Source organism: Entelurus aequoreus, linkage group LG03 (genome assembly GCF_033978785.1).
Source record: "Entelurus aequoreus isolate RoL-2023_Sb linkage group LG03, RoL_Eaeq_v1.1, whole genome shotgun sequence".
In the NCBI taxonomy this organism is placed as follows: Eukaryota; Metazoa; Chordata; class Actinopteri; order Syngnathiformes; family Syngnathidae; genus Entelurus; species Entelurus aequoreus.
The window spans coordinates 90263369-90280868 of NC_084733.1; the positions used below are offsets into that span (position 1 = coordinate 90263369).

Genomic DNA, 17500 nt, shown 5'->3' on the forward strand with positions numbered 1-17500 from the left:
CAATGACCCACATGTTTGTAATAGGGCCCACACATGCTGTAAACGCTGCAATTAACACCTCTATTAAATGACCCACTGAGTCGCAAACAACCTCTGGGATCTCCAATTAGCACCTCGTCAGAAACATTGACATTAACAGCTGTGGCTGTAGGTAACCTCCTGATGTAGTGTTTTTATTTTAATTTCACAATATTGCTGCTCTCATGTTCGGACTTTTTCCGTTATTTCCCCGGTGCTCTGATTTGGTCTCTTTAGCACCTTTACTTTCTGATCCTCGCCCTGCCAGCACACCCGTTCCTCAAGGTTAATTAGTCATATTAGTCATATAAACTAAGCTAGCTGCGGGTTACGAACAACGTACAATACTTGTGATTGATGGATGGATGGATGGACGTAGCATTTAGTAGGCTGTTAGCGTAAGCTGAGCTAGCTGCGGGTTATGAACAACGTACAATATCTGTGATGGATGGATGGACGTAGCATTTAGTAGGCTGTTAGCGTAAGCTTAGCTATCTGCAGGTTACGAACAACTTACAATATTTGTGATGTATAAATGGATGGATGGACGGATGGACGTAGCTTTTAGTAGGCTGTTAGCGTTAGTTGAGCTAGCTGGGGGTTACAAACAACGTACAGTATTTGTGATGGATGGACGTAGCATTTAGTAGGCTGTTAGCGTAAGCTAAGCTAGCTGCGGGTTACGAACAACGTACAGTATTTGTGACGTATGGATGGATGGATGGATGGACGTAACATTTAGTAGGCTGTTAGCGTAAGCTAAGATAGCTGCGGGTTACGAACAACGTACAGTATTTGTGATTGATGGATGGACGGATGGACGTAGCTTTTAGTAGGCTGTTAACGTAAGCTGAGCTAGCTGCGGGTTACGAACAACGTACAGTATTTGTGACGTATGGATGGATGGATGGATGGATGTAACATTTAGTAGGCTGTTAGCGTAAGTTGAGCTAGCTGTGGGTTACAAACAACGTACAGTATTTGTGACATATGGATGGATGGATGGACGTAGCATTTAGTAGCCTGTTAGCGTAAGCTAAGATAGCTGCGGGTTACGAACAACGTACAGTATTTGTGATTGATGGATGGATGGATGGACGTAGAATTTAGTAGGCTGTTAGCGTAAGCTAAGATAGCTGCGGGTTACAAACAACGTACAATATTTGTGATTGATGGATGGATGGATGGATGGACGTAGCATTTAGTAGGCTGTTAACGTAAGCTGAGCTAGCTGGGGGTTACAAACAACGTACAGTATTTGTGATGGATGGACGTAGCATTTAGTAGGCTGTTAGCGTAAACTAAGCTAGCTGCGGGTTACGAACAACGTACATTATTCGTGATGGATGAATGGATGGATGGACGGATGGACGTAGCATTTAGTAGGCTGTTAGCGTAAGCTGAGCTAGGTGTGGGTTACGAACAACGTACAGTATTTGTGACGTATGGATGGATGGATGGATGGACGTAACATTTAGTATTCTGTTAGCGTAAGCTAAGATAGCTGCGGGTTACGAACAACGTACAGTATTTGTGATGGATGGATGGATGGATGGATGTAGCATTTAGTAGGCTGTTAGCGTAAGCTAAGATAGCTGCGGGTTACGAACAACGTACAGTATTTGTGATTGATGGATGGACGGATGGACGTAGCATTTAGTAGGCTGTTAGCGTAAGCTGAGCTAGCTGCGGGTTACGAACAACATACAGTATTTGTGATTGATGGATGGACGGATGGACGTAGCATTTAGTAGGCTGTTAGCGTAAGCTGAGCTAGCTGTGGGTTACGAACAACATACAGTATTTGTGATGTATGGATGGATGGACGTAGCATTTAGTAGGCTGTTAGCGTAGGTTAACCTAGCTGCGGGTTACCAACAACGTACAGTATTTGTGACGTATGAATGGATGGACGGATGGATAGCATTTAGTAGGCTGTTAGCATAAGCTGGGCTAGCTGCGGGTTACGAACAACGTATGGTATTTGTGATGTATGGATGGATGGACGTAGAATTTCGTAGGCTGTTAGCGTAAGCTAAGTTAGCTGCGGGTTACAAACAACGTACAGTATTTGTGATGAATGGTTGGACGTAGCATTTAGTAGGCTGTTAGCGTAAGATAAGCTAGCTGCGGGTTACGAACAACGTACAGTATTTGTGATGGATGATGTCAAAAAAAATTATTTTCTGATTAATCGCAATTCTTATTTGTTTGAGTGTTATATTCTACCCATTGTTTTTTACAGATGAGCAAGAGGCAGTGCAGAAGAGAACCTTCACCAAATGGATCAATTCTCACTTGGCAAAGGTAAGTGTCTAAGCAGGAGACTGCACACCTCAACCTTTTAAAAACATGGAATCAGTCAACTCAGAGGATGTTCTGTCAGTTGTTTCATTTTGTAGATAACAGACATTACACACAACTATAGTCATTTCAAATGTCAACTATCTGGCTTTAGAAAGGACTAAACAAATAAATGATGGTGGTCAGTAACAGTTTCATTTTTAGAAGAAGCAGAGTGAAAAAATATGGAATCACTTAATTCTGTAGAATTATTCCACAGATCCGGTACATTTCAGAGGCAGTAAAGTACCGAAAATGATTCATTAGTTTCGCAGTACTATACTAATGCCGGTATACCGTGCAACCCTAGAGCGAACTGTAAGAAAGCGCTTAAAGGAAATGGGATTTAATTACAGAAAAGTTCATGGAAACCCATCATTAACAGCTAAACATAAAAGAACAACACAGTTTCAGACAAGGTGATGATGCTAGAAATTTGCTTAGTGGCGTTACAATTAGGTTTATGAAGACGACTGCCTGAAGAAAATATGCACAGTCATTGATAATATGGGGCTGCATGTCAGGTACAATAAATGCACGAGTTTACATTGTGTCTCTTATTCCATCAATTGAAAGGTTATTTGGGGATGATGACATCATTTTATACGCGATAATGCATCTAACCTAAGAGTAAAATGTGTGAAAACTTTCTTAGAAGAAAGATACATAGGGTCAATGTCACGGCCTGCAAATAGTCCTGGGGCCGTACTTATCAAGCTTCTTAGAGTGCCATTTTACACTTAAGTCCTGAGAATTTGCGAAATTTAGTCCTACTCTCAAACTTAAGAATAAAAGCTTTTTATCAACGTTCTTAAGTCTAAGAATCACTCCTACTCTCCACGATATTTAAGAGACCTTCAGAGGTGTCTTAAGTGGTTAGGAGTTGCCAGCAGGGGATGGCACTGAGGCGAGAGAGACGTGCGCGAACGTTCAGGGAACGGAACAATGTTTTGTTTTTTTTTGATGACGAGCAGCTGATCAAACGGTATCGTTTAGACAGAGCGGATATTATTTTTGTCACAGATTTAATACTTTTCGATTCCTTGTTGATTTCTGCATGTGTCTGCAGTGGGCTAGTATATATAGAGCCACCCACACCAGTTTCAAATTAGTTGCCTAATTAATGAATTGGAAAGAAAATGTTATGACAGTAGCGTATGTGTGTGGCCGTGAGGTGAGTGACGTCAGTGAGTGTGTGGGCGAGAGAAGAGAGGGAGCGGTAGCGTGAGTGCCGGCGGGGACTAGTTTGTTTTGTATTATTTTGTAGTTTATTGTCAAAATATACACTCCCATTGTCCACTTAAATATTTCCAAGATATTTCTTTATTCTTAGACAACGGATTCCCTTCCGTGATTGGTCATTTCTATGGACACAGAAATGACGTCACCTAAAATTCCGTTTACGGCACATAGTAATGTCGTAATTCAGCTCTGAGTGTGACACTTAAGATTCAGTCCTACACTTCGCTGAAAGTGTGAGTAAGACGCTTGATAACTAACTTTTAAGTGCAGCTTTCAGCGAAGAATTTATTTACTCTTAAGTCAACTCTTAGCAAACTTCTTAGGAGTAATTCTAAGAAGCTTGATAAGTACGGCCCCTGATCTCTGTCACGTGTGGGGGGGGTCGCATCTTTCTGCGGGGTTCCTTCTCCCGGGATGCAGACGGACTACTCCGGACAAGGCGTGCAGGTAGGAACATGATTTAATTTTCGAAAATCAAACACGTACCAAAAACAGAAAACAAGCAGAAGGAAAACGTGCCGATCACACAGGAAGCTAAGTTTACCTCTTAGCACATAAACTCGGAGACAAGGAATACTAACGCAACTGCGTGGCGAGAAGGGTGAATAAATAGCTCTCTGGTTAGCGGTCGACAACAGGTGAGCGTGCCGACCACTAACCAGAGGCAGGTGAACCCAATTAATCCCCATGGAAACTAAAACAAACCCAGAGGTGCATAAACAGGAACTAAAGGCCTACTGAAAGCCACTACCACCGACCACGCAGTCTGATAGTTTATATATCAATGATGAAATCTTAACATTGCAACACATGCCAATACGGCCGGGTTAACTTATAAAGTGACATTTTAAATTTCCCGCAAACTTCCGGTTGAAAACGCCTTTGGATGATGACGTATGCGCGTGACGTAGCCAGTGAAACAGAAGTATCGGTACCCCATTGAATCCAATACAAAAAAGCTCTGTTTTCATCTCATAATTCCACAGTATTCTGGACATCTGTGTTGGTGAATCTTTTGCAATTTGTTTAATGAACAATGGAGACTGCAAAGAAGAACGTTGTAGGTGGGATCGGTGTATTAGCGGCGGACTACAGCAACACAACCAGGAAGACAGAGATGGATAGCAGACGCGTTAGCCGGCGAACTCACCTTAACTTCCTCCGTCTCGCCGACCGCATCTGTGATCGGGTGAAGTCCTTCGTCGCACTGCCGATCGCTGGAACGCAGGTGAGCACGGGTGTTGATGAGCAGATGAGGGCTGGCTGGCGTAGGTGGATAGCTAATGTTTTTAGCATAGCTCTGTGAGGTCCGGTTGGTAAGTTAGCTTCAATGGCGTCGTTAGCACAGCATTTTTAAGCTTCGCCAGGCTGGAAAGCATTAACCATGTATTTACATGTTCATGGTTTAATAGTATTGTTGATCTTCTGTCTATCCTTCCAGTCAGGGATTTATTTATTTAGTTTCTATATGCAGTTAAGCACGATGCTATCACGTTAGCTCCGTAGCTAAAGTGTTTCGTCGATGTATTGTCGTGGAGAAAAAATCCCACTTAATATACTTTGGGTAACAACAGTCAATATGTATTTATTTTATTTTCTTAGGGGGGTAACAGTCAATATTTATTTATTTATTTTATTTTATTCTTATAAAATAAAAGTGAGCTTTTGTTAAACCAAATATTGTGTTTTTTTCCATATAAAACAACCTATCTGGATTCGATAAGAGAATCGATAAGGAATCGGTTCGATAAGACGATTCGATAATGGGCTCGAACTCGATAATTTCTTATCAAACATCATCCCTAGGTTTGAACCATTTGCACACATGGCTTTGGTCTCTTTTGAAAGATAACTAGTCGAATATGTCTTCATTATTTTTTTCAGAAACACGCCTTTAAAATAACTGGCTTGAAATTATGGACTTGGAATCGTCCCATTTTAAATTTGACAACAGTACTCCAACATTTTGTATTTTAACAGGTTTTTCTGAAGTTAGGATCAAACGTTCCAACACTTGATCCACAGTCAAAGTCTTCACTGGCTCCAGGCAAAGAAAACTCCATGTCTTCCTGACCTTGTATATTCTCTTTGGACACACTTTTATCAGCATTGTTTGTGAAATAAACAGGGCTGTCCAAATTAACATGTTTGCGATTAATCTGCCATCAATAATAATCTGAGTTATTACTGTAACCAATCGATGTACATTTTTTTGGCGATTGTGTTACAGCATACGGGGTAAATGGTTGGTAGAGTGAGACAAAAGTTCAGAGTTCCAATGCAGAGTGCATTTCTAAAAAATAAACAACCAAATAACATGCTAATGACAAATTAACTTGGTCAGTTCTCCAGCCAGCATTGGCTCTAACAGACAGTGGCTATAAAAATCATTTTTATTGGCGCATTGCTACAGTTGCATGAAGGATAAAACACATCACCCGTAAGCTGCAGTGCTGTAAAAGTTAACGTGTGAGCTCCTCTTCCATGATGCAGCATAATTCCAGCGCCGCTATTGGTATGCACACGGCGTAAGGCCAGTGCTTGAATAATTACCAGTTGAAACTCCTCTTCAACTTGAACAAGTTTGGAACAACCCTGAGCTAAGCGCTGATATCTGACAATCACACATCTACATGCACTACTTTTTGTACCGCAAAATCAAAATAGATGGCGGTCTGCGGCGAACCGTCCTCTCGTTGTTCTCCATCTGCATCACTATGTGCACACAACCTGGGAATGCTGCAAGGAACAGTCATGCATGTGACGTTTACTCCGCACGATGTCATTATTTACAGCCATTTGGCCAGCGTATCGCAATTAATAGCGGCCACGGTAGCATGACAAGGCTTGAAGGGGAAGTATCGTGCAGCCATAAAACGCTACAGGAGTCTCTCTCTCCCGAAGCGCTTTAAGACTGCAGTCGTAAAGCCAACAAGTACGACCCCTGGCAAAAATGATGCAATCAGCAGACTTGGAGGATGTGCGTTCAGTTGTTTAATTTTGTAGGAAAAAAAAATGCATGACGCAAAACTATAGTAATTCCAAATGGCAACTTTCTGGCTTTATGAAACACTACAAGACAAACAGAATTATTCATCAATCATGCTCCAACTTTCTCTGATTGCTGTTGTCTGATTAGCTTTGTCTTGTCGTTGATCATTTTCTGCTATTTCCACCACACATTTGACATTGGATTGAGATTGTCATGATCCATAGCCTAGATCAGGGGTCACCAACGCGGTGCCCGCGGGCACCAGGTAGCCCGTAAGGACCAGATGAGTAGCCCGCCGGCCTGTTCTAAAAATAGCTCAAATAGCAGCACTTACCAGTGAGCTGTATCTATTTTTTAAATGTTATTTATTTACTAGCAAGTTGGTCTCGCTTTGCCCGACATTTTTAATTCTAAGAGAGACAAAACTCAAATAGAATTTGAAAATCCAAGAAAATATTTTAAAGACTTGGTCTTCACTTGTTTAAATAAATTCATTCATTTTTTTACTTTGCTTCTTATAACTTTCAGAAAGACAATTTTAGAGAAAAAATACAACCTTAAAAATGATTTTAGGATTTTTAAACACATATACCTTTTTACTTTTTAAATTCCTTCCTTTTCTTTCCTGACAATTTAAATCAATGTTCAAGTAAAAAAAAATTTTTATTGTAAAGAATAATAAATACATTTTAATTTAATTATTCATTTTAGCTTCTGTTTTTCCGACGAAGAATATTCGTGAAATATTTCTTCAAACTTATTATGATTAAAATTCAAAAAAAATTATTCTGGCAAATCCAGAAAATCTGTAGAATCAAATTGAAATCTTATTTCAAAGTCTTTTGAATTTTTTTTTTTAATTTTTGTTCTGGAAAATCTAGAAAAAATAGTAATTTGTCTTTGTTAGAAATATAGCTTGGTCCAATTTGCTATATACTCTAACAAAGTGTAGATTGGATTTTAACCTATTTAAAACATGTCATCAAAATTCTAAAATTAATCTTAATCAGGAAAAATTACTAATGATGTTCCATAAATTATTTTTTAAAGTTTTTCTCTTCTTTTTTTCGGTTGAATTTTGAATTTTAAAGAGTCGAAATTGAAGATAAACTATGTTTCAAAATGTAATTGTCATTTTTTTCGTGTTTTCTCCTTTTTTAAACCGTTCAATTAAGTGTAAATATCATTAATTATTAATAATAACATAGAGTTAAAGGTAAATTGAGCAAATTGGCTATTTCTGGCAATTTATTTACCTGTGTATCAAACTGGTAGCCCTTCGCATTAATCACTACCGAAGAAGTAGCTCTTGCTTTCAAAAAGGTTGGTGACCCCTGATGTACAGTGTATTTTGTCAACAACTGTATGTGTGTAACGTATTTCTTGTGCTGAGCAATCATAAAACGGCTGCGAAGACGCACTGGGTGAGGCTCACAGTAATCCCGCCTCATGGTGGTAGAGGGCACTAGTGATCCCAGGGATCGTTCTTGCGACTACTCGGCTGCAGAATAAGTGACAACAAGCAGCAACAGTTAGCAGGGATCGTTTATTTTTTCCTCTCGCCTGGACTTTTAACATGGAGGATTACATATCTAAAATAAAACAGTTTTCTAAACTCCATCGAGACAGAGAGACTTTTAAAACTGAAGAAAGATAAGGAAGACTTCTACAAACAAGTTATCGATGCTTTTGTTCAGAAGGGGCGGCGCATGGACTTCATTTATAAGTAAAGGTAAGACCATAATAAAGTTTTTTTTAATTAAATGTGCTTTTTTGTGTGCTACAGTTTGTATGTGTAAAGTTAAAGTTAAGCTAAAGTACCAATGATAGTCACACACACACTAGGTGTGGTGAAATGTGTCCTCTGCATTTGACCCATCCCCTTGATCACCCCCTGGGAGGTGAGGGGAGCAGTGGGCAGCAGCGGCGCCGTGCCCGGGAATATTTTTTGGTGATTTAACCCCCAATTCCAACCCTTGATGCTGAGTGCCAAGCAGGGAAGAATGCTGGTATGAGCTTTTAAACATAACCCGTTAACTGCTGCCAATCAAATGGTGAATAAGATACTCTTTAGGGTTCATATGTTTGTAAATCTGACTGTGATGAAGTCAGTGCCTCACCAGCCGTGAACCTCACCGCACGTCACTGATCAGCTGGCATTTAAAAGGTGATAACTTGGTCAAAATTGACTAAAAAATGTACTTAAGAGATACAACTTCTTCACACGCTTTGCCCCCACATTGCCAGCTAATGTCTGCACGGTATACCATGCCAAGTATTCAGACTACTGAATAAGTACTCATCTGCTAGACAGCACCATGTGCACTTCTGAGTCTGTCCTGCAAAAGTGTGGATGCCATGTGCAGGAGACGGTATATGCGCAGGGTTAGAAAAGGAGCACACACCCAGGACCCGGGCGCCGAGCCATCGCCAAGGAAACAACACCATCTTTTCAGCCGCAGGGAAGCCCGGGCACTCGTTGCTAACAAGCCTGTTTGTCACAAGCAGCATTTGGTCTGGCTCGCAGGGGCTGGCGACGGCTTTGCATACCAATGTCCTTTCACACATGTCCCGAACATTCCGCACCCACAATGGCAGCGGAACCCCCCGTCCCCACGTCAGGCATTGCTCCCACATGAATTCAAGACATCGCTCACGTTTGTTGTCCTCTATTGCAGCATAATCCTCCGCTTGAGGTCAACGACCTTTTCGAGGACATTAAAGATGGGGTGAAGCTCTTGTCTCTGTTGGAAGTGTTGTCGGATCAGAGGCTGGTGAGTAGTGTTTCTCTTTTCTTTTACACTTAAAATGACCATATTGTAGTACAAAACCCAAAAGCAGTGACGTTGGCATGTTGTGTAAATGGTAAGGGTGTAACGCAGGGGTGTCCAAACTTTTTCCACTGAGGGCCGCAAACGGAAAAATTAAAGCATGTGGGGGCCATTTTGATATTTTTCATTTCAAACCATAACAAAATGTATGGATTTTTTGTATTTATTTTACCTTGAGGGGTCCCGGGGACCATAAAGGGTCTCAGTTAGGGATGTCCGATAATGGCTTTTTGCCGATATCCGATATTCCGATATTGTCCAACTCTTTAATTACCGATACCGATATCAACCGATACCGATATATACAGTCGTGGAATTATCACATTATTACCGTATTTCCTTGAATAGCCGCAGGGGCGCTAATTAATTTAAAACCTCTTCTCACTCCTGCGGTTACCAAAACCATGCGGAATGGGCAAGCATGCGCTAATTATTTTAAAACCTCTTCTCACTCCGGCGCATACCTTATCATGAAAAGCACATTTAATTAAAAAAAAACATTATTATGATCTTACCTTTACTTGTAAATGGGTCCATGTGCAGCTGCTTCTGATCAAAGGCAGTCTTTCTTATCTTTCTTCAATTTTAAAAGTCTCTGGAGATCTTCCTTTAATTATTACCTCCTGCTCCGATTGAAAGTCCAGTTTAGAAAACTGTTTTATTTTAGATATGTAATCCTCCATGTTAAAAGTGCAAGCAAACAATTGCTGCTCATGCTTGCTGTTTGTTGTCTTCTTCTGCAGTACCTGTCTCCTGCAGTACTGGTAGTCGCAAGAAGGATCACTAGCGCCCTCTACCACCAGGAGGCGGGAGTCATTTAATGACTCATATTTGACCCGGCGGAAGTGCCAAGCATGCGCTAATTATTTTGCGAAACGAGTTTGACCCGGCTGTAATTCTAGGCAGGCGAATACTATATTCCCGGCGCCAATTCAAGGAAATACGGTATGCCTAATTTGGACAACCAGGTATGGTGAAGATAAGGTCCTTTTAAAATAAAATAAAAATAAGATAAATAAATTAAAAACATTTTCTTGAATACAAAAGAAAGTAAAACAATATAAAAACAGTTACATAGAAACTAGTAATTAATGAAAATGAGTAAAATTAACTGTTAAAGGTTAGTACTATTAGTGGAGCAGCAGCACGCACAATCATGTGTGCTTACGGACTGTATCCCTTGCAGACTGTATTGATATATATTGATATATAATGTAGGAAGCAGAATATTAATAACAGAAATAAACAACCCTTTTGTGTGAATGAGTGTAAATGGGGGAGGGAGTTTTTTTGGGTTGGTGCACTAATTGTAAGTGTATCTTGTGTTTTTTATGTTGATTTAATTTAAAAAAAATTTAAAAAAAATAAATAAATAAAAAAAAAAACGATACCGATAATAAAAAAAACGATACCTATAATTTCCGATATTACATTTTAAAATATTTATCTCTAGTCTCAGTTATTAAAATGTTAAAAATAAGTCTAATTTGTATTATTATTTTTTATTTAACGCTTACAGTAAATCTCTATATCAGCTTAAAAAAAAAAAAAGGTTTTATGGCTTTTCTGTCAAAAACAACTTTGTTTTTAATAGTAAAACTGAAATATGCAGTATTTAGTAATTAGAGCCCTAAAATATAAATAATGCAGGACACCATTGATTTGAATGATTTAATATTTTTGAGTCATCACAGTGAAAAGATAAATAAAATACCACTAAATATATTTTGGATCCAAAAGGTGCCCCACTCATAAGGTGATGCATTTTTATTATTTTTTTTTTTTTATACTTTCATCACTTAAGTTACAAGATCAACTTCAGATATATCTGTCGATTTTACGTTTGAACTATTATTTTGTTTGTTATATGCTCTTTTGTCAAAGAAAACTTTGTTTTTATATGGCAACTACACAATATATGCAATATTTACCACATAAAACATTTTAAAGTGAAAAATTTGACCTAATTGGCGCTTTGAAAATAATTCATTATAACATGGATTTTTTGTCTTTTTTTTTGTTTTTTTGAGCAGTGGCAAAAAAAAGAAAAAGAAAGAAAGACAAAAGAAAAAAAAACAGCCTGCATGGCAGCTTTGTGTCAACATTGCAACTTTTTCTCGTTAGATTTCACCTCATTCCACTTTTTTTAACGTTCATTTTTATTTTTTGCAATAGCATTTCCAGAATGTGTGGCGGGCCGGTAAACAATTAGCTGCGGGCCGCAAATGGCCCCCGGGCCGCACTTTGGACACCCCTGTTGTAACGGTACACAAAAATCTCGGTTCAGTACGTACCTCGGTTTAGAGGTCACGGTTCGGTTAATTTTCGGTACAGTAAGAAAACAACAAATATACATTTTTTGGTTATTTATTTACCAAATTTGTAAACAATTGCTTTATCCTTTTAACATTGGGAACACTACAATAATTCTGCCCAAAAATAGAACTAGCTCTGTGTGTGATGGATGTGAGCCACCACCAGGCTGATCAGTGCAACAGCAGGCAGTCATGAATGCTAAGCATAACAATAACATACATATACACACAGGGTCCATTGCCAGGGTTCATGTGGTCAACATATATCAAATAAAAAGAAAATAAAACTAAATAGTATACGGCTCAGAATTGGTTTCTTAACAAAACCCTTCTACATATAAAGTGCAACATTTCTACATATAAAGTGCAACATTAAACAGCTTTAAGTTGTTGCTCAGGGGCCGTACTTATCAAGCTTCTTAGAGTGCCATTTTACACTTAAGTCCTGAGAATTTGCGAAATTTAGTCCTACTCTCAAACTTAAGAATAAAAGCTTTTTATCAACGTTCTTAAGTCTAAGAATCACTCCTACTCTCCACGATATTTAAGAGACCTTCAGAGGTGTCTTAAGTGGTTAGGAGTTGCCAGCAGGGGATGGCACTGAGGCGAGAGAGACGTGCGCGAACATTCAGGGAGCGGAACGATGTTCTGGATTTGTTTGATGACGAGCAGCTGATCAAACGGTATCGTTTAGACAGAGCGGGTATTATTTTTGTCACAGATTTAATACTTTTCGATTCCATGTTGATTTCTGCATGTGGCTGCAGTGGGCTAGTATATATAGAGCCACCCACACCAGTTTCAAATTAGTTGCCTAATTAATGAATTGGAAAGAAAATGTTTTGACAGTAGCGTATGTGTGTGGCCGTGAGGTGAGTGACGTCAGTGAGTGTGTGGGCGATAGAAGAGAGGGAGCGGTAGCGTGAGTGCCGGCGGGGACTAGTTTGTTTTGTATTATTTTGTAGTTTATTGTCAAAATATACACTCCCATTGTCCACTTAAATATTTCCAAGATATTTCTTTATTCTTAGACAACGGATTCCTTTCCGTGATTGGTCATTTCTATGGACACAGAAATTACGTCACCTAAAATTCCATTTACGGCACATAGTAATGTCGTAATTCAGCTCTGAGTGTGACACTTAAGATTCAGTCCTACACTTCGCTGAAAGTGTGAGTAAGACGCTTGATAACTTACTTTTAAGTGCAGCTTTCAGCGAATAATTTATTTACTCTTAAGTCAACTCTTAGCAGACTTCTTAGGAGTAATTCTAAGAAGCTTGATAAGTACGGCCCCAGATTTAATAAAATGACTCAGCTTTTAACAAAGCGTGTCTTGTACATATAAAAAGTGCAACATTAAACAGTTTCAAGTAGGGCTGGGCGATATGGCCTTTTATTAATATGTGGATATGTTTAGGCCATGTCACGATACACCATATATATGTGGATATTTTGCCTTAGCCTTGAATGAACACTTGATGCATATAATCACAGCAGTATGATGATTCTATGTGTCTACATTAAAACATTATTCTTCATACTGCATTCATATATGCTACTTTTAAACTTTCATGCAGAGAGGGAAATCACAACTAAAAGTGTTTTTATGAAACAGTTATTAAGCAGTGGCACAAACATTCATGTCATTTCCAAAACAGAAAGTGCAAGATTGACAGAGACATTTTAAAACAAGCACTTTTGTGCATGATGTCACTAAGATGACATATCAAAACAACAATAAATTAAAGTGCACTTTATGTACAGAACGCCACTACAATAGTTTAAAAACAAATAAAGTGCACTTTTGTGCATGATGTCACACAAGATATTGCAATAACTGTCAAATAGAAATGAGCTGCATAGTAGGAAATCAAATATTATTACAGATGCATTAGAGATGTCCGATAATATCGGCCTGCCGATATATGCGTTAAAATGTAATATCGGAAATTATCTGTATCGTTTTTTTTATTATCGGTATCGTTTTTTTTGTTTTTGTTTTTGTTTTTTAATTAAATCAACATAAAAAACACAAGATACACTTACAATTAGTGCACCAACCCAAAAAACCTCCCTCCCCCCATTTACACTCATTCACACAAAAGGGTTGTTTCTTTCTGTTATTAATATTCTGCTTCCTACATTATATATCAATATAGATCAATACAGTCTGCAAGGGATACAGTCCGTAAGCACACATGATTGTGCGTGCTGCTGCTCCACTAATAGTACTAACCTTTAACAGTTAATTTTACTAATTTTCATTCATTACTAGTTTCTATGTAACTGTTTTTATATTGTTGTACTTTCTTTTTTATTCAAGAAATTTATTTATTTATTTATTTATCTTATTTTACTAATTTTTTTAAAAAGGACCTTATCTTCACCATACCTGGTTGTCCAAATTAGGCATAATAATGTGTTAATTCCACGACTACATATATCGGTTGATATCGGTATCGGTAATTAAAGAGTTGGACAATATCGGAATATCGGATATCTGCAAAAAGCCATTATCGGACATCCCTAAGATGCATACATAAATCAAGCAGATATTTAAGTATTTAAATTTAAATTTAAGACATTTTAAATACAAATAAATACATTTTGATTTATTTTAAGAAAAATCATGTGTAATGTATAATAATATAGTGTTTGTTACATTACACTTAGACTTCCTTTTATTGTCATTCAATTTTGAACTTTACAGTACAGATAAAAACGAAATTTTGTTGCATTAGCTCGTTGTAGTGCAGGATAAAAGAGATAAATATATTGCACTTTTGCATATGCATCCACGTTTACGGATGTACGTTATATTGTCTTTATGTTCCAGCGAGTTAATCCGTTTTTGGGGGGAATTGAAGGGATTATTTTGATTATGTTTATTTTTAGATATTATTGAATCACAATATATGCAATTGCATGCAATAAATTAATTTTTTTCTGTCAAAATGGAAGGAAAGAATACATTTAGTAAGTACTTTATTGATGCATATTATTTCCAGGTGTTGGCGGGCTATATAAAATGATGTGGCGGGATAAAAAACTCAAACCTAAAAACAAACAACACTGGAGCCTGACATGAAGAGATTATGATGAATACTTAAATATTTATGGAAAGTAAAAAAAATAAAAAATTAACATTGATTAATTAATGAACATCATTTATGTTCGGCCAGCAGAGAAGATGTCGCTTTTACACATTTATTGTTTACAGTGATTTTAATGTCATTTGTGTAGCCCTCAGAGCAAGGCCGCCAACTCAAGAGGATCCATTGGGTCTCCAACATCGGCACCGCACTCAAGTTCCTGGAGGGCAGGAAGGTAAGCATTCCTTTATGAGTTTTGAGTAAGAGTTTTACTGTACGATGAAGCTTTTCGTGTGCAAACAATGGTCGACATGAAGCGCCGAAAAAAGAGAAACACTTTTGGTTACGTAATTGCTAAATCCTTTATGATTGTGTGAGCTGAAGTCCCACTTCTCTCTCTGGCCTCAATCATCTTGTAGTTTTTTTTGTGTGACCTCATGCACGTCTCTCTGTCTGTGTATCGAGGATCGGCGGTCAGTGGGACTCGTTTGCTTCCACTTCACTTGCATGCACCACGACGCATTTTCACACTCACATTCACACACTAGGGCCAGTTTAGTGTTGTCAATCAGCCTATCCCCAGGTGCGTGTCTTTGAAAGTCGGGTAACATACTTGCCAACCCTCCCGAATTTTCCGGGAGACTCCCGAAATTCAGCGCCTCTCCCGAAAACCTCCCGGGACAAATATTCTCCGGAAAATCTCCAGATTTTTAGCCAGAGCTGGAGGCCACGCCCCCTCCTTTTTTCACGTCCGCTTTCCCACGATATAAACAGCGTGCCTGCCCAATCACGTTATTCCATACTGCCGACGAGCATGGTGCAGATGGAGAAGATCTTCTCGGCGTCCGTGTTGGCGCACACGTTGCTGGTCAGGCTGCTGAGGGTGAAGTAGAGGGCGGCGATGTACGAGCTGCGCACCGACGGGCCGCCGACCGTGTTGTTGACGTAGGGCAGGGGTGCCCATTACGTCGATCGCGATCTACCGGTCGATCGCGCAGTGTGTGTCAGTCGATCGCCAGCCAGGCATTGAAAAAATAAACCAAAAAATTTGCGATCATAAATCTTCCCTATGACGTTACTTGATTGACATTCAAGGCACCCGAGGATCTTGTGAGATGACGCTGGCCGCGGCCAGCTCAGTGTGAAGGAAAAAAAGACCGTCAAAAGCCCAGAGACTGACCGCACAGTTCCCGTCTTCACAATAAAAGTGCCGCCCGATGCTGCCTGCACTAACAAAGTAAGAGTCTCCGAAAGCTAGCGCTAACAAGCTAGCAAGCCACGGAGTTTGCCGTCGATCTATTTCTTGTAAAGTGTAAAAAAAACGAGTGGACAAACAGGATGCCAAAACCAACCACTTCAATGTGGTATTGGACAGAAAGGAGGACTTTTTTTTTTCCTCCTCCACGATGTAACATCGAAAATGTGGAAGTTGTCAGCACTACTGTGAATCTTGTCTGATTACAATCCATGCAAGTCATCAGAATCACGTAATACACCAATTTATATTCTTGTGCCATCTTTCATGAAGACAAGAATATCTTCATGAAAGATGGCAATCTATATGTTAAACATGCATTTATTTTGTACACCTTTTACATGTGAACAAAAACGGCAAAAATTTTTAAAAATGATATACATGTTTAACATATAGATTGCCATCTTTCATGAAAGATGGCAATCTATATGTTAAACATGCATTTATTTTGTACACCTTTTACATGTAAACAAAAACGGCTAAAAAATTATATACATGTTTAACATATAGATTGCCATCTTTCATGAAAGATGGCAATCTATATGTTAAACATGCATTTATTTTGTACACCTTTTACATGTGAACAAAAACGGCAAAAAAATTAAAAAATTATATACATGTTTAACATATAGATTGCCATCTTTCATGAAAGATGGCAATCTATATGTTAAACATGCATTTATTTTGTACACCTTTTACATGTGAACAAAAACGGCTAAAAAATGATATACATGTTTAACATATAGATTGCCATCGTTCATGAAAGATGGCAATCTATATGTTAAACACGCATTTATTTTGTTCACCTTTTACATGTGAACAAAAACGGCAAAAAAATTAAAAAATGATATACATGTTTAACATATAGATTGCCATCTTTCATGAAAGATGGCAATCTATATGTTAAACATGCATTTATTTTGTACACCTTTTACATGTGAACAAAAACGGCTAAAAAATTATATACATGTTTAACATATAGATTGCCATCTTTCATGAAAGATGGCAATCTATATGTTAAACATGCATTTATTTTGTACACCTTTTACATGTGAACAAAAACGGCAAAAAAATTTAAAAATTATATACATGTTTAACATATATATTGCCATCGTTCATGAAAGATGGAATCTATATGTTAAACATGCATTTATTTTGTACACCTTTTACTTGAAAGGTGTACATATAGATGGCAATCTATATGTTAAACATGCATTTATTTTGTACACCTTTTACAAGTGAACAAAAACGGCAAAAAAATTAAAAAATTATATACATGTTTAACATATAGATTGCCATCTTTCATGAAAGATGGCAATCTATATGTTAAACATGCATTTATTTTGTACACCTTTTACATGTGAACAAAAACGGCAAAAAAATAAAAAAAATTATATACATGTTTAACA

General features: G+C 38.2%; 1 protein-coding gene across 11 annotated transcripts in view; it reads left to right on the forward strand.

Moving 5' to 3' along the window:
- syne1b (spectrin repeat containing, nuclear envelope 1b) overlaps positions 1-17500 on the forward strand; it is a 318672-nt gene that overhangs the window by 3744 nt on the left and 297428 nt on the right. For all 11 annotated transcript variants that reach the window (XM_062043168.1, XM_062043169.1, XM_062043173.1 and 8 more), the window contains exons 2-4: positions 2264-2325; positions 9274-9369; positions 14988-15071. In XM_062043168.1, coding sequence (XP_061899152.1) covers positions 2264-2325; positions 9274-9369; positions 14988-15071 — 242 coding nt within the window. The remainder of the gene's footprint in view (positions 1-2263; positions 2326-9273; positions 9370-14987; positions 15072-17500) is intronic.